This window comes from Rhinolophus sinicus, chromosome 4 (assembly GCF_057876585.1).
Source record: "Rhinolophus sinicus isolate RSI-liver-muscle chromosome 4, RSI-T2T, whole genome shotgun sequence".
NCBI classification, from domain to species: Eukaryota; Metazoa; Chordata; class Mammalia; order Chiroptera; family Rhinolophidae; genus Rhinolophus; species Rhinolophus sinicus.
The window spans coordinates 60,270,087-60,292,078 of NC_142504.1; the positions used below are offsets into that span (position 1 = coordinate 60,270,087).

General features: G+C 41.3%; 1 protein-coding gene across 4 annotated transcripts in view; it reads left to right on the forward strand.

Annotated features, from left to right (window-relative positions):
- Positions 1–1,429: 1,429 nt before the first annotated feature.
- The window catches only part of MGLL (monoglyceride lipase), a 157,660-nt gene continuing 137,097 nt past the window's right edge, over positions 1,430–21,992 (forward strand). Inside the window, exons 1-2 of one of the 4 annotated variants that reach the window (XM_019718602.3) lie at positions 1,430–1,724; positions 3,012–3,156. In XM_019718602.3, coding sequence (XP_019574161.1) covers positions 3,032–3,156 — 125 coding nt within the window. In that variant the 5' untranslated portion in view covers positions 1,430–1,724; positions 3,012–3,031. Of the gene's footprint in view, positions 1,725–2,220; positions 2,517–3,011; positions 3,157–21,992 lie in introns of those variants that run through there. The other 3 variants (XM_074340474.2, XM_019718601.3, XM_074340473.2) reach the window with 3 other exon arrangements.

Here is a 21,992-nt window from a genome sequence, read left to right on the forward strand (position 1 = left end):
CCATGATAAAATGCTTCAATGAGCAACTATGAACATGCCTGAAACTAATGAAAAATAGGAAGTCTCAGCAGAGGAATGGAAGAGCTAAAGACAAACCAAATGGAAATTTTAGAACTGAAAAATATAATAATTGAAATACAAGCTCAGGATGGTGGCGACAGAGGAAAGAATGGTGGGGACAGAGGAAAGAATCAGTAAACTGGAAGATAGTACACTAGAAATTACCTAATCTAGACAACAGAAGAAAAATAGACTGGAAAAACAAAATGAACAGAGCCTCTGGGACCTGTGGAACTATAATGAAAGATCTAACATTCATATCATTAGAATCCAAAGAGGGAGAAGAGAAAAGATGGTGGGGCTGAAAAATTACTTGAAGAAATAATGGCTGAAAATGTCCTAAACTGCTTCTCAAAGGTTATTGTTTTCTTTCTTAAGTTAGATCACAGGCTCTAAGCATTCTGGACCTTCCCACACAGTGTGACATTGAGACAGCAGTTCTTTTAAATACTGCTGTGGTGTAAAGTTTTTTGTGAAAGAAGGAAGGACATAAAGGCCTGCTTAGGTCAATGTGTCACAGCAGGGCACCTGTGTCACACTCTTTGGGAACATATGTAGTGTCACTCCTGGTGGCAGAGAAGATTAAGGCTCACAGGGCCTTAATCTGTCCAGGTGGTCTGGACTCTAAGTCCAGTGCTCCTTCCTGTATCCCCTCAAGCTACATTGCCATTTGTCCTGGATAGCATTCAGACCTTCCCTTGGCCTGTGTAGATGCACCAGAGATTTTGTTTTGGAGTTGCGGGGCTCCAGGGACATGGGGAGGGTTGCAGAGGATGGTGATGGAGGGACAAGGCCTGCACCAACCTGCCTCTGCCCTACTTCCTGGGGATTTGTGTACCTCACCCCCACCAGCTTTTTATGTGTGTGTCTGTCTGTATATGTGTGTATGTGTATGTGTGACATGTGTGTGACTGCCCAAATGTATGTGACGTGTGTATGCCTGGATATGTCTATGTGTGTCTCTGTGTATCTGCATGGGGTGTCTGTATCTGAGTATGGCTCAGTGTGTCTATGTTCCTTTCTATGTGTGTCTGTCTTTGTGTATTGAGTGTGTATGTGTCTGTGTGTGTGGTGTGTGTGTGTCTGTGTGCATCTAATATCTATGTGTGTCTGAATGTCCCAGTGTACATGTAGTGTGTGTGTGTGTGTATTGTCTGTGTCTGTACCTGTGGTCTACGTGTTATCTGTATGCCCGTAGTCTGTATATGTGGTGTGCGTGTGTCCCGATGTGTGTTGTTCTGTGTGCGCGCATGGTGTGTGTGCGCGCTTGAGTGTGGCGTGTCCTCCAGCGCTGAGACTCCTGAGAGCCCAGCTCCGTTCAGGGCCCAGTAACAGTTCCCCAACGGCCTCGTTGGGGCGCGGCTGCCCGCGAGGCAGGCGGGAGGAGCGCGTGGCTGGGTTTTAGGTCTGCGCCCCCGCTCCTCCCCGCGGGCCAGGCACACGTGGACCCTGGGCACCGCCTCCCCGCACCGCCCGCCAGTCTCGCGCATCCCCACCCACCGCGGGCTGCCCGCCCCGCGAGCCAACCCCGGGATAAAGTGGCGGTGCAGACGCCGCGCCCTGTCGCCACGGAGCCGGCGGCGCGCAGCTCGGCCCGGCCCTGGCCCGCCGCAGACTAGGACTCCTGGCGCGCCGGGAACGCAACAGCGGCGCTCTTGGCCCGGGTAACTGCCTCCCGGTCCCCGCCCCAGCCTGCAAGTGCCGTCACTACAGGGGTGGGGAGTAGCCTGGGGTCCCTAGCCCGCTCCGCGTGGGCTCCCGCGCCCCCTTGTGCGCGCGCGTGTGTGCACGAGTGTGTGAGCGCGTGTCTGTGTGTGCGCGCGCGCTCTCCCTGCTCCCTCGCACCAGCCCCCAAACGAACTTGTCCGCATCAACCCCATCTTCCCAGTCCCCGCCACCACCGTGCTGAGACCCTTTCGAAGTCGCCAGGTTTTTCCGGTGGCATTTTCAGTGACAACTACGGGGCTCCATTCCCTGCGCGGTCGGAGACAAGCAGGAAGCAAAGTTTGTCAGGAGCCGCGGGGGTGACTTTACCTCGGGGACCCGCATTTGTGCGTGTGCGAGCTGCCTCGGTGTGCGCGAAGCGTTTCCCAGTTTCCCGGGCTGTGGGTGCTGGGCTCCCGGCCCCTCCCTTCTCCGAGCTAGCGATTTGTTTAGGAAAAGTGATGACACGAACTAGTCGTGGGGGATCGCAGGCGCTTATTCCCCACCCTGGAGAAGGAGGGGAGCCCCGGAGAGCTTGTCAGTGAGAGCTGGAAGCAGGCTCCGGAGCTTAGCGCTCCTAAAGCCCCAAAGGCAGGATCTGGGGGCAGGGCGCGGAGTAGGGGACAGAGGCTCAGGCAGCTTGATGCCGCGCTGTGACCGCGGCGATGAGGGAACAGCCCTTAATTGCCTGGCTCTGATTCTCAAGGCTGTCGTGGTTGTGGAATGCAAAAGCCACGACAAGATGGAAACAGGTTCGTCTACCCGGCATCTTTGTAATTTCTGGCAGGAGGAATTAATGGGAAGACCATCACTTCATTATTGTGCCCCCTTGAAACTTCCTGGGGGACTTGAAGATGGCCGGGTTTTCTTGCAGCTGGGTCTTTATACCCACAGAGCTGATGTAATTTCCACTTGATTACTGCTAAAATAGTCTTTAAGATGAAGTTTCCTGAAATGATTTAAAATAAACACAGATGGGAAGGGGGAAAAGCTGTATTGAGGCACTTAAAAAATAAAGTGAGCATTTTAAGAACAAATGGGATTTTTCAGTGTTGGAGAGATTGCAAGAAAAATATATATATAGATAGATAATTTTTTTTTAAATCTTTGAAATGGAGTTGTGTGTTTTTTTTAACTGCTTTTTTAAAAAAAAAAAATGTTACTGACTCTGAACAAAGCTTTCCTCCTTATTTCTCTGTATTTTTGCCACGTTTATGACTTTGGAATATGTCCTTGTTTCTTCCAAGGACTTGGAGATCCTTTCAAAATGCCGGAGGAAAGTTCTCCCAGGCGGACACCGCAGAGCGTTCGGTACCAGGACCTCCCTCATTTGGTCAATGCTGATGGACAGTACCTCTTCTGTAGGTACTGGAAACCCGAGGGCACTCCCAAGTAAGTCTCCCCCAGATGCGCGGCACCTTCACAACTGGCCAGTAGCATCTACTGCAGGTCCACCATCTCCATGACCTACTACACATTAGGCACAGCCAGGCTAACAAAGCTGGGATAATCCTTTTTTTTTTTTTTTTTTTTTTTTTTTAATTAAGAAGCAGGAGTTCTGTTTTCTTATAATAACTACGTAGGATAGGGATTCTACCGGATGGCAGTTATCAAAAATTCCACATGACTTTATTTTTTGTACTGGAGTTGATTTCCTGTTGTACAGGCATTTCTTTAAAATTAAACCCAACAATTACAGAACACTACCTAATCAGATAAGAAAATCAAAATTGTATAGTAACCATTGTTCTCTTTTCCTGTTTGATTATAATCTTCAAAAGGTATCATACGTTAATTAGAAAGCAAGGGGTCTGGGTATTTCCTTCTGATTTCTTGCCAGCTCAATTACTTTGTACATTTTCCTTCAGGATTGTCTTGCTATTAGAAATAGGCATTGGGACTACACACAATAAGACAGCTGGTATCCTGCTGCTCTTCTCCTCTTGTATGAAATAGGGAAAACCCTGCTTGTTTTTGTTATGCAGGCAAAGAAATAATTTCTGATAACCAACTGGCCTAGTGATGAGAAAACAGTTTCTGTTCCATGGGCATTTTACCTGCTTCTTCCTAGGCCTGTGTCTCACAGGGGACATGGTATGGTGTGATTATGTCTCCCTTTCTGTCTTAGTAATCACCCAACCCTAGCATAGCTATAAAATGTCTCCTATATCTTCAACAAAGTGTGTAATCCAGGTAGCTGCACATTAAAAACACACACATATGGACTTTTAAAGATCTGGCTTAAACTCATAGCTTCAAGGCAGCTATACAAACTGGTATTGTAATAGGCTGGTAATAGTTTCCACCAGTTCCAGCAATATCTTTCTTAGAGATTTCTTTTAGAGGAGAGTGTGTATGTATACATATGTGCATATGTGTCAGATGGAGAGAGAGGGGGTTGTCAGGCATTATCTTTATGCTCCATTCTGATTTATTCTTCACTCTGACTTAAGTGGCTGTAGAATTGCATATTCTTGGTTTAATTTTTATCAACGTAGTGGTATATGGTGAGTTATTTTTCAATATACAAAAAAAAGGACAAAGAATTGATAGTAGTTCTTAATATCCCAGTCTCAGATTTGGCGGGCTTTCTCAGTTGAATTGGATGGCTGTCCTAGTTTGAGGTCAGTGAAAGAAAGAGGGCCCACAGTCCTTAAATGAGGGCAGGGTGGTGGGTGAATGAGTTGGGAATGGCTATGAGTGGTTTTCACAGTCTCAGGCTGATGCTGCATTATGGGGAGCTCTCTGCTGCCTCACTTTTGTTCCTGTTAGCGATGGCAACCCAATCGTTTAGACAGAGATGTCTCTTGAAAGTCAGTGTTTGTGTGTGACGTTGAGGGGTATAACAATGGAGTGGATAGTTGAGGCAGTTGGGTGCTAGGCTTTGGAAGAGAAATGTGGCTGGAGAAGTCAGGTGTCAGGCAAGATAAAAGGCAGCATCTGTAACCAAGAGGCCTGGCCCCAGCTGCAGAGCCCACCCAGAGCCCACCCCCTTAGGGGCTCTGCCTCTACTCCCGGGAGATGATGCAGATCAATAGACTCCCTTTTAGGGTTGGGATCCTCCTCTGTCAATCTTTAAAACATTTCACAACCAACCCAGACTAATAAGAAAGTCCTAAAGGCTCCCAATGGTGATAGATGTTAACCATATGCTTGCTTCAATTTGGGGAAGACTAGAGGGTCCTGGAAGAGGGATCATGGCAGCTAGAGTGATGGGAAGGCCGTGGGGTGCCTCAGGGCAGAGGTTTATGACAACTGGTACAAAGCATCTCCATATCTTACTAATAGACCAGCTGCTGGGCAGGCCTGCCCTCTTGCATGGCCTAGAATATCTCTGCTGTTGTATTTCAACATTGCTGCCTGCTGCTTTTAGGAAGAAGGGTGGACCACAGGTCACCACTGGCTGAAGCCTATTCCCTCCAGGCGACTGTCCTCCAGGCCCTTTCCCCAATTCAGCTCAGGGTCTTCCCTACTCTACCATCCGTGGGGAAAATGCTCAGGCAAATATCACCTTCTCTCCACTTGTCCACTCTGCTCCTTTTTTGTTTGTTTGTTTGTTTTGAATCTTTCTCACAGAGGCCCTTGGGACGTCAGAAGCCACCTCTGGGGGCAGCAGGGGCAGGTGGGAGCGGGGCGGCATCTTGCACTGAGGAGTCTGTGCCTACCTCCATTAACTGGTACTGGTTTGGGTTGGTTTTCTGGTCAACAAGTTGCTTCCAGCTCCTTGGGCCTGCCCAGAGCACCTGCCAGAACATTCTGCCCTCAGGGGACTTGCTGGGCTCCAAGACCAGCCCTGTAGGTGGCTTAGAACAACACTGGTTCACAGGTGTCAGCCTAGCTGGGAAACTGGCTTAACTTGCTAATGGAAACAAATTATGTCTTTATAAATGCCAGCCTCCTTACACCAGATCCTGAGAAAAAAAGCAAGTATTTCTTAAGCTACTCGTAGTCATTACAACATGTGTCCAAGCACAATGCGGTTTTCAATGTAGCAGGCCAGAGGATCAGGATTTAGTCACTACAAACCAGAGATTTTAAACCAACATCTGGCAATACCAAGGCAAATTTATCTCATCTAGTAGTATTTATTTATGATAATAACAACTGTTAGACTTAAGGTATAGGAGAATTATCTCATATTAATCGAGTATCAAGTATGTTCTGAGGTCTGGACTAGACTCTGTACAAGAATGATCTTATTTTATCTTTACATCAACTTGTAACAAATATCATTATTATTCCCATTTTACAGATGAGAAACAGAGGCCCAGATGACCCAGCCCTTAGTTACTGGATTTGGCCCAGATTTCTCTGGCTCCAAGTCAATTGTTCTTCTTAATCGTTTTATAAGTAGTGTCTTTTTGATAAATTCTTGCATTTTTTTGTTGGTAAAGAGCAATAGAATAATTAATTCTCCCTAAGCATTTGCTCATAATATATTTAAAGTGGAAGGTAGATTAAAGATATGTTTCTATTCTGAAACCAAAAAAAAATCTATGATGCCCTGGGGAACTGGCTGCCTTACTGAGATTCTTTGGTACTTTGGAATTTTGAAATACTGGTTCTTCAGGAAATTTCCACTGATGGTATTTGCAGGGTAGTGGAAACAGGGCCAATTGGGGGTTGAATTGAATTGTGGGCTCTTGTGACCTTGAATAATATTTAGCACTTTTGAATTCTGACTACCAAGTGGCACTCAGTTCATTGTCTAAATATTGTCTAAATATTGCTTACCCATCCTTAGAACAGTGAAGGTGTTCCTGCCCCACGTGGTAAATGACTGACTGCATAACATTGTTGGAGGGTTGCTGGGGGTGGTCTGAAACAATATTCCATTTGATGAATCCCATGAAGTCCTCCTTGATTCTGTCTGACCAGGAAGGCTGGAGAGCACGTGGTAATTATATGATTATACAGCTGCAACCCCCCGCCTGGTTAGTTCCCGGTGTGGACCAGTTCCTCTGTTCATCACTAAGGTCCGACATGAAGTAAATGTGTGTTGAATAAATATTTCAGTATTTCTTTAAAGCTCTTCATCTTTCTGTAAAGTTGATACCTCCCTCATGCCATGTGCATTTGGTATCTGGGTAGCCTTTCGACTCTGAAGAGCTGCTAAGCTTTCCTCTCTGTGGCTTCTGTTTGTGAGAACAACTGACTGAGGGAGTTGTTCCAACATGCAATTGTCCCTCTGCTTGCAGATGTCCTGATGCAAACACCTAGGGAGGCAAGCCCTCCTACCCTGCCTGGAGAATCACAAGTGACTCATCTTTGAAGGTTCAATTTGGCATTTTGTTCCAAATTCCTCTACCTTTGTGGAGACCTTCCAGAACATAAGCCCCGGGAGTTCCTTCTCCAGATTTTGCCCTCTTTTCCTTTCTTGCCTCTGACTTCAGTAACCTGGCTTTTTCCTCCATTAACTCTGCAGCCACACCCTCACCATGGATGCCTCCTTTTATTTCCCCAGCTGCCCCTGAGGTAGTCTGCTGCTGGTGTGGTTTTCCGAATTTTCCTCTTGTGACAGAGTTGGAGCTGGGAGTGGAGCACATGGCTGGGGCTAAACTAACAAGGATGATGTGGCATCAGTTCTGGTACCTCCCCAAGTTCTGAGTGGTGACTATGTCAGTGGATCTAGAATCAGTTAGCCAAGTCTCCTTACTCCCTCTGCTCCTCTCCTTATTCCTTATTCCCCAGAGTGGAGGCTCAGCTGATGTCCCCTACCTCTACCCTGCCCTTTCCAGGGTCACACTGATCCCTTTCTGTACGTACCCTTCCCAATTCGTATTTGGAGTTTGGGGCAATACTCTCTTAAGAAACTTCCTCCTACCCATGCAAATTTAGCTGGACAAGAAGCAATTCCCTAAAGATGGGATATATTTAAATGCTACAAAACATCCTCCTTTCCTACTACCCATAATGTCTTCCTTATATCAGCCACCAGCCACTTGGCTGTGGCACCTGTGGCTCCAGAAGATAAGGGCCCCACCCAGCCAACTGGAGCCACACTACGGAGCTGCAGAGTCCTCATCATCTGGCTGCACATAATTTCTATCCCTACTGCCTTCTGGAAATTTTGTTCTGTAGATTAGGTGGGTGTTTCCCTAATCTCCCCTCCCCATTAGGCTTTCTAATCAGGTTGTAAGTCGGTTATGTGGTGCCTTTCTTTCCCCCAGCCTAGGGTGTTGGCTCAGTGTTCTGGGAAACGTGCTGTAGGTTTTGCTTACATCCTTGAGTGTTTCTACCTCCTGTGTAGCCCCTGCTGACTCCTGTGTCACTAGGTGTTATCAATGAATGTTACCTTTCATTGATACATCCCCAGGGTAGACCAAATCACATCCCTTATTTGTCCCTTTAAGAAGCCATTTTGAACTCTATTCTGTTTGTCTCCAAGAGGTGAGGACAGCTGAGCTTCCCCCAAGCCCAGCCCCTTGGCTCTTACCCCAGATTTGGGAAAAGCTAGGATAGCTCTTGGACTCCCCAGAGCCTCTGTAGCAAAACAGACTTTGGGGGTTCACCTCTGTGAGTGTCCCTGCTCTTCCTGCTCAGCTGTAGTCACCCTCACATTCAACCAGTCAGTTCAGCGAACACTTATTTATGGAAGACTACGGGTTCCAGGAATTGTGTTGGGCACCAGGGTGGGAAAGAGTTTCAAAGATCACTTTGTTTGATGAAGGGGTAGGAGTGGAGAAGGTGAACACATGGATAATTATCATATGATGTGACAAGTACTTAGAGATAAGACCACTGCTTAGTCACACAAAGCCTTTGTGCAAATTAGAAAAGGGAGCCCATCCAGTTGTGGGGCTTGGTGAGCTGTGTGGGCTGGATTTCAGCTCCTATTCATCCTTTCAGCCAGTGCCCTTGAATGGAATTCCACCTGCGAAAAGGGGAGGGCAGGGAACCACAGCAGAAAAGCAGGAGCCACAGCAGCATTGCATTACTGGGCATAAAGCATGGGCAGAAACTCAATGAAGCTAAGGAGGTGAGAGGGAGCCAGGTCTGGATGGGGGGGGGGGGGGGGGGCGCGCAGTGTCCTGCAGGCCAAGCTACAGGCTTGTTGGACTTGAACCTTCTGGGGGCGGGGGACAGTGTGGACAGGTTTTAAGCCAGGGAGTGGTGTAGTCAGACTTGTAACTTGGACAACCAGCTGGTTGGAGGTATTTGCAGTAATCCAGGGGACAGGTGAAGAGGGCTGAGTCACAGCACAGTGGTGGCACTGCATGGTAGTGGCAGATGGGGAGATGAAAGATGATCATACAGTGATAATGGGTGGTGGAGAGGGGGAAGGAAAGTTCCCAGGTGTCCTCCTGAGTGATGGGCAAACATGGGACACAGGCTTCTCCTCAGTACACACCTTTAGATTATTCTCTGCACTGAGGATAGTGGGGCTGCTCTCTGACACTTCATTGGAGCAGGCCTGAAATATACCAGTAGGAGAAATGGAGGAGGGAGTGAGGACAGCAACGGAATTCCATTTCAAACATCACCAATAAGATATTAACGACAGAGACAAGTTCATTTTTGTGAAGGTCAGAAAGGAATCAAGTCTTACATTGTCTTCCTACAGTGAGGTATCAAAAATTAAATGTCTTTGACTTATATGTGTTGTTTCATGAAATTTACCCCCAAACTTTGAAAAAGTGGACATTACTGTGCATAGCAATGTCACATTATTTTAAATAACATTACTACTTCTCAGTAGCGCCTCAATTTTCTTTGCCTATTTTAAGAATTTCCAAAAGTTTCTTTCTCTTGTATGAAGCTGGTATTTCTCCCTCTGATGTTTGTACCTTTCTCGTAGCGTAGTGAACTGCCTCCTTTTAAAATAGGGCATCTCTTCTGGGCTTCTTTTTAAAGACTCTTCAAATAGCAAAGATCTTTTGATGGCAAGAGGAAAGGCCGGCTGCTCTTCTTGCAGTTGATTTTTTCAACAGCTTCGTTAAGGGATAATTTCTTCCAGTTGCTATAAGAATGTTCTGCAAATACAAACCTAGCTTTGTTTTGCAGTGGAGTTTAAGAAAAAAAATAGCAAAATAAGCTGCTTCCTGAGTAGCAACTGTTGTCCACCGTTGTCTATTTATCAACACTTTTTAGGCTTAACTCTTAATTTCAGATGCACTTTGATCATGAATGCAAACCAAACTATTGGTAATTGTGTAAGTGGAGGAAATGGCCTTTAGTGGTGTGAATTTTTACAGCTGAGATTACAAGATGACCCTTGTCCCACATTTTAGGATCATGCGAGGTTCTTGTTGGTAGGAGGTGCTTTTCATTTCACACAGCCTTGTTCATTAGGCGTGGGGGTGGGGGTGCTGATGGTGGCCATTGAGTGGCACTGGGGGTGACATTGTTCTCTGTGTATTTGAATGCCTGATCAACTACAACAAGGGGCTGTGTGTAGCTAGGATGGCTGCAGGAGAAGCTGTGTACAGGGTGTCACTCCATTTGCAGTTGCCAGATTTCACATTTGTAGCCTTCCCTTAACGTACCTCTCTCCTGGTACCTCTCTACTGCTGTTTGTTTCTTCTCCTGGTGTCCAACAGATCCTCCTGTGTGTAGAGTGACAGAAAGACATGCCTTTTTCAAAACGGTTCAAATATACTGATTCTTATGTGGTCACAGATCTGTCAACATTCTGGAAAGAAAGGAGGAAGGGAAGGAGAAAGAAAGGAGGGGAGGAAGGGAGGAAGTAGGGAGAGAAGAAGGGGGAAGAGTGTAAAGAGAGTTGGAAAACTATATCCTCAGTTAATGATAGGGTTAGGGGAATTTGACTTTTTTTGTTGAACAGTTTTTCTTTTTCTTTTAAATTAAAGTTTATTGGGGTGACAATTGTTAGTAAAGTTACATAGATTTCAAGTGTACAATTCTGTAATATATGATCAATATATCATTGTGTGTTCACCATCCAGAGTCAGATCTCTTTCCATCACCATATATTTGACCTTCTTTACCCTCATCTACCACTGCCCTCCTCCCTTACCCTCTGGTAACCACTGAACTATTGTCTGTGTCTATGAGTTTTTGTTTCTTCATTTGTTTGTCTTGTTCCTTTGTTGTTTTCAGTTTTATATATCACGTATCAATGAAATCATATGGTTTTTGACTTTTTCTATATGACTTATTTCTCTTAGCATAATAATTTGAAGATCCATCCATGTTGTTGCAAATGGTCCTAGTTCATCTTTTCTTACCGCCGAATAGTATTCCATTGTGTATATATACCACATTAGGGTAAATTCATCTATCGAAGGACACTTTGGTTGTTTCCATGTCTTGGCCACTGTAAATAAAGCTGCAATGAACATTGGAATACACTTGTCTTTATGCATAAATATTTTCAGAATTTTTGGGTAGATATCCAGGAGAGGGATCTCTGGGTGATATGGTAATTCTATTCTTAATTTAAAAAAATTTTTTTTTTATTTTTTATTAGTTTCAGGTGCACAAGACAAAGCAATACTTAGATGTTTATCATTAATATCCCTCACACTGTGTGAACCTCCCTGCCCCCATCCACTATCCCTCTGACATCGCACAGAGCCATTACATTTCCACTGTCTCTATTCCTAATGCTGTACTCTGCTTCCTGTAGCCATATGTATCTATCTATCTATCTATCTATCTATCTATCTATCTATCTATCTATCTATTATATATATATATAAAATTATAGTTGGCATTCATAATTGTTCAGCTTCAGGTGTACAGTGCAGTGATCAGGCATCTACATCATCCCTGAGGTGGTCTCCCAAATGGGACAAGTGTCCATCGGATACCCTACAAAATCTTTACAACATTATTGATTACGTTCCCCAAATTAATTTTCAAAACCCTGTGGCCATCTTGTGGTTACCGACTGTTTTCTAATCCCCTCACCTTCCCCCTTATCCCCACCCCCCAGCCTATCTAGCACCCCTCAGTTTTTCCTCTATGTCTCCAAAACTATTTCTGATTAGTTCATTCACTTATTCTTTTCTTAGATTCCGCATATAAGTGAGATCATCTGGTATTTGTCTTTCTCTGTCTGACTTATTTCACTTAACATAATGTTCTCTAGGTCCATCCATGTTGTTGCAAATGGTAAGATTTCTTTCTTCTTTATGGCTGCGTAATACGCCATTGTGTAAATGTACCACAGTTTCTTAATCCAGTCATCTACCGATGGACATTTCAGTTGTTTCCATGTCTTGGCTATTGTGCATAGTGCTGCAATAAACACAGGAGTGCATAAAGATTTTTGAATTGGAGTTTTGGATTTCTCCAGATAGATACCTAGGAGTGGGATTGCTGGATCATAAGGTAGTTCCATTTTTCAGATTTTTAAGATACCTCCATACTGTTTTCTTTTTTTTTTTTTTATGGTATTTTTTATAATTTTTTTTTTTATTATTAAATTTATTGGGGTGACAATTGTTAGTAAAATTACATAGATTTCAGGTGTACAATTCTGTATTACATCATCTATAAATCCCATTGTGTGTATAGTGGCTGCACCAATCTGCAATCCCACCAGCAGTGCACAAGCGTTCCCTTTTCTCCACATCCACGCCAGCACTTGTTTGTTGATTTATTGATGCTAGCCATTTTGACTGGGGTGAGGTGGTATCTCATTGTGGTTTTTATTTGCATTTCTCTGATGGTTAGTGAGGTTGAGCATTTCTTCATATGTCTGTTTGCCATCTGTATGTACTGTTTAGAAAAGTGTCTCTTCATGTCCTCTGCCCATTTTTTAATTGGGTTATTTGTTTTTTTGGAGTTGAGTTGAATGAGTTTTTTATAAATTTGTGATATTAACCCCTTATCAGATGTATCATTGGCAAATATCTTTTCCCATTCAGTAGGATCCCTTTTTGTTTTATTGATGGTTTCCGTTGCTGTGAAAAAATTTTTTAGTTTGATGTAATCCCACACGTTTATTTTTTCTCTTACTTCCCTCGCGCGAGGGGACATATCAGTAAAAATCTTACTCTGGGTAATGTCTGTGAAGTTTCTTCCTATATTTTCTTCTAGGAATTTTATGGTTTCAGATCTTACATTTAAGTCTCTAAGCCATTTTGAATTTATTTTTGTATACGGTGTAAGGAGGTGGCCCAGCTTCATTTTTTTGCGTGTGTCTGTCCAGGTTTCCCAGCACCATTTATTGAATAGACTGTCTTTACCCCACCGTACATTCTTGCTTCCATTGTTGTAGATTAAATGGCCATATAGGCATGGATTTATTTTTGTACACTGTATTCTGTTCCATTGATCTATGTGTCTGTTTTTATGCCAGTACCATGCTGTTTTGATTACTATAGCCTTGTAGTATAATTTGATGCCAGGTATTGTTATACCTCCCACTTTGTTCTTATTTCTGAAGATTGCCGAGGCTATCTGGGGTCTTTTATGGTCCCGTATAAATTTTAGGATTGTGTGTTCTAGTTCTGTGAAAAACGTCATTGGTAGTTTGATAGGAATTGCGTTGAATATGTATATTGCCTTAGGCAGTATGGACATTTTGACTATATTAATTCTTCCTATCCATGAACATGGTATGTGTTTCCATCTATTTGTATCTTCTTTCATTTCTTTCTTCAGTGTCTTATAATTTTCTGAGTACAGATCTTTTACTGCTTTGGTTAAATTTATTCCCAGGTATTTTATAGTCTTTGGAGCAATTGTAAATGGGATTGCTTTTTTAATTTCTCCTTCTGATGTTTTATTATTGGTATATACAAATGCAACTGATATCTGAATATTAATTTTGTATCCTACTTTACTAAATTCATCTATCAGCTCTAATAATTTCTTGGTGGAGTCTTTAGGATTCTCTTTATATAGTATCATATCGTCTGCATGTAATGACAATTTTACTTCCTCCTTACCGATTTGGATGCCTTTTATTTCTTTTTCTTGTCTGATTGCTGTGGCTAGAACTTCCAGCACTATGTTGAATAGAAGTGGAGAAAGTGGGCAACCTTGCCTTGTTCCTGATCTTAAGGGGAATGGTTTTAGCTTTTCCCCATTGAGTATGATGTTAGCTGTGGGTTTATCATACATAGCCTTTATTATGTTGAGATATGATCCCTCTATTCCCACTTTCTTAAGGGTTTTAATTATGAATGCTGCTGGATTTTATCAAATGCTTTTTCTGCGTCTATTGATATGATCATGTGATTTTTATTTTTCATTTTATTAATGTGGTGTATCACATTAATTGATTTGCAGATGTTGAACCACCCTTGCATACCAGGGATGAATCCCACTTGATCATGGTGTATGATCTTTTTAATGTATTGCTGAATTCTGTTTGCTAATATATATTTTTTAAAATTTTATTTTATTAAATTTATTGGGGTGACAATTGTTAGTAAAATTACATAGATTTCAGGTGTACAATTCTGTATTACATCATCTATAAATCCCATTGTGTGTTCATCACCCAGAGTCAGTTCTCCTTCCATCACCATATATTCGATCCCCCTTACCCTCATCTCCCACCCCCCACCCCCCACCCCCCTTACCCTCTGGCAACCACTAAACTATTATCTATGTCTATGAGTTTCTGTTTCTCATTTGTTTGTCTTGTTCTTTTGTTGTTTTTGGTTTATATACCATATATCAGTGAAATCACATGGTTCTCTGCTTTTTCTGTCTGACTTGTTTCGCTAAGCATTACTCTCTCAAGATCCATCCATGTTGTCACAAATGTTCTTATATCATCTTTTCTTACCGCCGAATAGTATTCCATTGTGTATATATACCACAACTTCTTCATCCATTCATCTATCGAAGGACATTTTGGTTGTTTCCATGTCTTGGCCACCGTAAACAAAGCTGCAATGAACATTGGAGCACACGTGTCTTTATGTATAAATGTTTTCAGATTTTTTGGGTAGATACCCAGGAGAGGGATTGCTGGGTCATATGGCAATTCTATTCATAATTTTTTGAGGAACCTCCACACTGCCTTCCATAATGGCTGCACCAGTCTGCATTCCCACCAACAGTGTATGAGGGTTGCTTTTTCTCCACAGCCTCTCCAACATTTGTTACGATTTGTCTTGTTGATGATAGCCATTCTGACTGGGGTGAGGTGATATCTCATTGTGGTTTTGATTTGCATTCTCTGATGATTAGTGATGTTGAGCATTTTTTCATATGTCTATTTGCCTTTTGTATGTCCTCTTTGGAGAAATGTCTCTTCAAGTCCTCTGCCCATTTTTTAATTGGGTTGTTTGTTTTTTTGTTGTTGAGTTGCATGAGTTCCTTGTATGTTCTGGATATTAGCCCCTTATCGGAGGCACTGTTAGCAAAAATCTTCTCCCATTCAGTTGGTGGTCTCTATTTTGTCGATGAATTCTTTTGCTGCGCAGAAGCTTTTAAGTTTCATATAGTCCCGTTCGTTTATTTTAGCTTTTATTTCCATTGCCTTTGGAGTCAAATTCATAAAATGCTCTTTGAACCCAAGGTCCATAAGTTTAGTACCTATGTTTTCTTCTATACAGTTTATAGTGTCAGGTCTTATGCTTAAGTCTTTGATCAATTTGAGTTAACTTTGGTACATGGTGACAAATAGCAGTCTAGTTTCATTGTTTTGCATGTGACTATCCAATTCTCCCAGCACCATTTATTGAAGAGGCTGTCTTTCCTCCATTGCATGTTTTTAGCTTCTTTGTCAAAAATTATCTGTCCATATTTATGTGGTTTGTAAAAAATTTTCTGTCAGGAAGTGTGGTATTTCCATTATTGTTCTTTTTTCTTAAGATTGCTTTGGCTATTCGGTGTCTTTGTGGTTCCAAACAAATCTGATGATTTTTTGTTCTATTTTTTTAAAATATGCCATTGGGATTTTGATGGGGATTGCATTGAATCTGTGTATTGCTTTGGGTAATATAGACATTTTAACTATGTTGATTCTTCCAATCCATGAGCACGGAATGTCTTTCCATTTCTTTGTGTCTTCTTCAATTTCTTTCAAAAATGTCTGATAGTTTTCAGCATATAGGTCTTTCATGTCCTTGGTTAAGTTTATTCCTAGGTATTTTATTCTTTTTGCTGCAATTGCAAAAGGAATTGTTTTTTGTATTTCTTTTTCTGGGATTTCATTGTTAGTATATAGGAAGGCAATGGACTTTTGTACATTGATTTTGTAGCCGGCAACTTTACTGTATTCGTTGATTGTTTCTAATAGCTTTTTGGTGGAGTCTTTAGGGTTTTCTATATATAGCATCATGTCATCTGCAAAGAGTGATAATTTAACTTCTTCATTCCCAATTTGGATGCCTTTTATTTCTTTCTCTTGCCTGATTGATCTGGCAAGGACTTCCAACACTATGTTGAAAAGCAGAGGTGATAGGGGACAGCCCTCTCGTGTTCCTGAATATAGAGCAAATGGCTTCAGTTTTTCATCATTAATTGTGAGATTAGCAGAGGGCTTGTCATATATGGCGTTTATTATGTTAAGGTATTTTCCTTCTATACCTATTTTATTAAGTGTTTTAATCATAAATGGGTGTTGTATCTTGTCAAATGCTTTTTCTGCATCAACTGATATAATCATATGATTTTTGTCCTTTATTTTTTTTATGTGATGTATCACATTGATGGATTTGCGTATGTTGAACCATCCTTGTGCCCCGGGGATGAACCCCACTTGGTCGTGATGAATAATCTTTTTAATGCATTGTTGTATTCGATTTGCTAGAATTTTATTTAGCAATTTTGCATCGGTATTCATCAGAGATATTGGTCTGTAGTTTTCTTTTTTTGTGCTTTCCTTACCAGGTTTTGGTATCAGGGTAATGTTGGCCTTATAAAATGAGTTAGGGAGTACTGCCTCTTCTTCAATTTTTTGGAAGAGTTTGAGCAGGATTGGTATTAGATTCTCTTTGAAGGTTTGCTATAATTCACTAGTGAAGCCATCTGGTCCTGGACTTTTGCTTTTGGGAAGGTTTTGGATGACTGATTCAATTTCGTTACTGGTGATTGGTCTGTTTAGATTTTCCAGTTCTTCATGGTTCAGCCTTGGAAGGCTATATGTTTCTAAGAACTTGTCCATTTCTTCTAGGTTGTTGAATTTGGTGGCATATAGTCCTTCATAGTATTCTTGGATGTTCCTTTGTATTTCTGTGGTGTCCGTGATAACTTCCCCTTTTTCGTTTCTAATTTTGTTAATTAGTGTCTTCTCTCTTTTTATCTTAGTAAGTCTAGCCAAGGGTTTGTCAATTTTGTTAATCGTTTCAAAGAACCAGCTGTTTGTCACATTAATTTTTTCTATTGTCTTTTTGTTCTCTATTTCATTTAGTTTTGCTCTAATTTTTGTTATTTCCTTTCTTCTGCTTACCTTGGGTTTCACTTGTTCTTCTTTTTCTAGTTCTTTAAGGTGTAACATGAGGTTATTTATTTGGGAGTTTTCTTGTTTTTTGAGATAGGCCTGCAATGAGATAATTTCCCTCTGAAAACTGCTTTCACTGCACCCCAAAAATTTTGGTAGGATGTATTTTCATTGTCATTTGTTTCTATGTATCTTTTGATCTCTTCTAACTTCTTCTTTGCCCCATTCGTTCTTTAAAAGTATGTTGTTTAATCTCCATGTATTTGTGTTTTTTCCCGCTTTCTTTTTGCAGTTGATATCCAATTTCAAAGCCTTGTGATCAGAGAATGTGCTTGGTATGATTTCAATCTTCTTAAATTTGTTGAGACTGATTTTATGTCCCAATATATGGTCTATCCTTGAGAATGTTCCGTGTACACTAGAAAAAAATGTATAGTGAAGTTTTAGGATGAAGTGCTCTATAAATGTCAATTATGTCCATTTCATCTAATGTGTCATTTAGGGCTGCTATTTCGTTATTTATTTTCTGTTTGGATGATCTATCCATAGCTGTCAATGATGTATTTAAGTCCCCTAGTATAATTGTGTTTTGGTCAATTTCTCCCTTTAGTTCTGTTAGTAGTTGCATGGTGTATTTCGGTGCTCCCTGATTGGGGGCATAAATATTGATGACTGTTATGTCTTCTTGTTGTACGGTCCCCTTCACCATTATGAAATGTCCATCTTTGTCTCTTGTTATCTTTTTCACCTTGAAATCTGTTTCATCTGATATCGTTATGGCTACACCTGATTTTCTCTGGGTACCATTTGCTTGGAGTGTCAATTTCCACTTTTTCACTTTGAGTCTATGCTTTTCCTTGTAGCTGAGATGTGTCTCTTGGAGACAGCATATGGTTGGGTTTAGTTTTTGGATCCAATCTGCTACTCTGTGCCTTTTTATTGGTGAGTTCAGTCCATTTACATTTAGGGTGATTATTGATATGTGAGGATTTCCTGTCATTCTATCTTTAGTTTTCTGGTAAGGCTGTGTCTCCATTGTTTCTTTGCCTTTTTGTTGTTGTCTATTATTTCTGTGTGGTGGTATTCTATGATGTTTCCCTCTATTTCTTCTTTTATTACAGTATATATTTGAGTTCTGGATTTTTTTTGATTGTTTACCCTTAAGTTTATGTAAAACAAAGTTTGATATTTATAGTATTCCATTTTCTTCAGCACGCTTACCTTCTCCATTCCCATTGGAATTGCCTGTAGACAGGATGCTTTCGTGGCATCCCATAGATTTTGGGTCGTTGTGTTTTCATTTTCGTTTGTCTTGAGATATCTTTTGATTTCTTCCTTGATATCCTGCTTGACCCATTCATTATTTAGTAACATGTTATTCAGCCTCCATGAATTTGTGTTCTTCCAGTTTTTCTCCTGTAGTTCATTTCTAATTTCTTAGCACTGTGGTCAGAGAAGAAAATTGGTATGATTTCAGTTTTCTTAAAATTTGTGTCCTTTGTCCGGCCTAGGGCCCAACTGGAGGTATCAGCTGAGGTTATTGCCTCAAATGCTAGATATGCTGCCCCCTCTTCGGGAGAGATCAGCTGTGGGATGCAGGGAAAGAGCTCACTTCCTGGCTTTTGTGTTCTCTGTTCCGTCCTGGGATCCCCTGCGTCTCTGTAGCTGCAGATGTCGGCGGGGTTTCCACCGCCATAGATGTGGGTCGTGTTTCCACCTTGCAGATGCCAGCTGCGTTTCCACAGCCACAGTGCCAGCCGTGTTTCCACAGCCGCAGATGCGGGCCACGTCTCCACTCCGCTCCCTTCCCTCTTCCCCTGCTCGCCTAATTTGCCCACCTACAAGTAATCCTTGCACGAGTCTCTAAGCTGTTCTTTGTGATGAGCAGAGAGTCCTTTGATGGGTTATAGATGTCCCTTTTGTGATAAGATCCGGAGGAGAACTGAAAAAGTGCGTCCGCTGCCGCCATTCCTATCCCAAACTCTATTCTTAATTTTTTTTTTTTTTTAACTAAATTTATTGGGGTGACAATTGTTAGTAAAATTACATAGATTTCAGGTGTACAATTCTGTATTACATCATCTATAAATCCCATTGTGTGTTCACCACCCAGAGTCAGTTCTCCTTCCATCACCATATATTCGATCCCCCTTACCCTCATCTCCCACCCCCCACCCCCCGCCCCCATTACCCTCTGGCAACCACTAAACTATTGTCTGTGTCTATGAGTTTCTGTTTCTCATTTGTTTGTCTTGTTCTTTTGTTGTTTTTGGTTTATATACCACATATCAGTGAAATCACATGGTTCTCTGCTTTTTCTGTCTGACTTATTTCGCTCAGCATTACTCTCTTAAGATCCATCCATGTTGTCACAAATGTTCCTATATCATCTTTTCTTACCGCCGAATAGTATTCCATTGTGTATATATACCACAACTTCTTTATCCATTCATCTATCGAAGGACATTTTGGTTGTTTCCATGTCTTGGCCACCGTAAACAAAGCTGCAATGAACATTGGAGCACACGTGTCTTTATCTCTAAATGTTTTCAGATTTTTTGGGTAGATACCCAGAAGAGGGATTGCTGGGTCATATGGCAATTCTATTCGTAATTCTTTGAGAAACCTCCACACTGCCTTCCATAACAGCTGCACCAGCCTGCATTCCCACCAACAGTGTATGAGGGTTCCTTTTTCTCCACAGCCTCTCCAACATTTGTTATTGTTTGTCTTGTTGATGATAGCCATTCTGACTGGGGTGAGGTGATATCTCATTGTGGTTTTGATTTGCATTTCTCTGATGATTAGTGATGTTGAGCATTTTTTCATATGTCTATTTGCCATTTGTATGTCCTCTTTGGAGAAATGTCTCTTCAAGTCCTGTGCCCATTTTTCAATTGGGTTGTTTGTTTTTTTGTTGTTGAGTTGCATGAGTTCCTTGTATATTCTGGATACTAGCCCCTTATCGGAGGCACTGTTTGCAAAAATCTTCTCCCATTCAGTTGGTGGCCTCTTTATTTTGTCAATGGTTTCTTTTGCTGTGCAGAAGCTTTTAAGTTTCATATAGTCCCATTTGTTTATTTTAGCTTTTACTTCCATTGCCTTTGGAGTCAAGTTCATAAAATGCTCTTTGAACCCAAGGTCCATAAGTTTAGTACCTATGTTTTCTTCTATGCAGTTTATTGTGTCAGGTCTTATGCTTAAGTCTTTGATCCATTTTGAATTAACTTTGGTACATGGTGACAAATAGCAGTCCAGTTTCATTCTTTTGCACGTGGCTATCCAATTCTCCCAGCACCATTTATTGAAGAGGCTGTCTTTGCTCCATTGTATGTTTTTAGCTTCTTTGTCAAAAATTATCTGTCCATATTTATGTGGTTTTATTTCTGGGTTCTCAATTCTATTCCATTGGTCTATGTGTCTGTTTTTCTGCCAATACCATGCTGTTTTGATTATTGTGGCCCTGTAGTACAAGCCAAAGTCAGGAAGTGTGATACCTCCATTATTGTTCTTTTTCCTTAAGATTGCTTTGGCTATTCGGGGTCTTTTGTGGTTCCAAACAAATCTGATGATTTTTTGTTCTATTTCTTTAAAATATGCCATTGGGATTTTGATGGGGATTGCATTGAATCTGTATATTGCTTTGGGTAATATGGCCATTTTAACTATGTTGATTCTTTCAATCCATGAGCACGGAATGTCTTTCCATTTCTTTTTGTCTTCTTCAATTTCTTTCAAAAATGTCTTATAGTTTTCAGCATATAGGTCTTTCACATCCTTGGTTAAGTTTATTCCTAGGTATTTTATTCTTTTTGCTGCAATTGCAAAAGGAATTGTTTTTAGTATTTCTTTTTCTGGATTTCATTGTTAGTATATAGGAAGGCAATGGACTTTTGTGCGTTGATTTTGTAGCCGGCAACTTTACTGTATTCATTGATTGTTTCTAATAGCTTTTTGGTGGAGTCTTTAGGGTTTTCTATATATAGCATCATGTCATCTGCAAAGAGTGATAATTTAACTTCTTCATTCCCAATTTGGATGCCTTTTATTTCTTTCTCTTGCCTGATTGCTCTAGCAAGGACTTCCAACACTATGTTGAAAAGCAGAGGTGATAGGGGACATCCCTGTCGTGTTCCTGAACGTAGAGCAAAGGGCTTCAGTTTTTCTCCATTAATTATGAGATTAGCAGAGGGTTTGTCATATATGGCCTTTATTATGTTAAGGTATTTTCCTTCTATACCCATTTTATTAAGTGTTTTAATCATAAATGGATGTTGTATCTTGTCAAATGCTTTTTCTGCATCAATTGATATAATCATATGATTTTTGTCCTTTATTTTGTTTATATGATGTATCACATTGATGGATTTGCGTATGTTGAACCATCCTTGTGCCCCGGGGATGAACCCCACTTGGTCGTGATGAATAATCTTTTTAATGCATTGTTGTATTCGATTTGCTAGAATTTTATTTAGGATTTTTGCATCGGTATTCATTAGAGATATTGGTCTGTAGTTTTCTTTTTTTGTGCTGTCCTTACCAGGTTTTGGTATCAGGGTAATGTTGGCCTCATAAAATGAGTTGGGGAGTACTGTTTCTTCTTCAATTTTTTGGAAGAGTTTGTGCAAGATTGGTATTAGATCCTCTTTGAAGGTTTGGTAGAATTCACTAGTGAAGCCATCTGGTCCCGGACTTTTGCTTTTGGGAAGGTTTTGGATGACTGATTCAATTTCGTTACTGGTGATCGGTCTGTTTAGATTTTCCAATTCTTCATGGTTCAGCCTTGGAAGGCTGTATGTTTCTAAGAACTTATCCATTTCTTCTAGGTTGTTGAATTTGGTGGCATATAGCCCTTCATAGTATTCTTGGATGATCCTTTGTATTTCTGTGGTGTCCGTGATAACTTCCCCTTTTA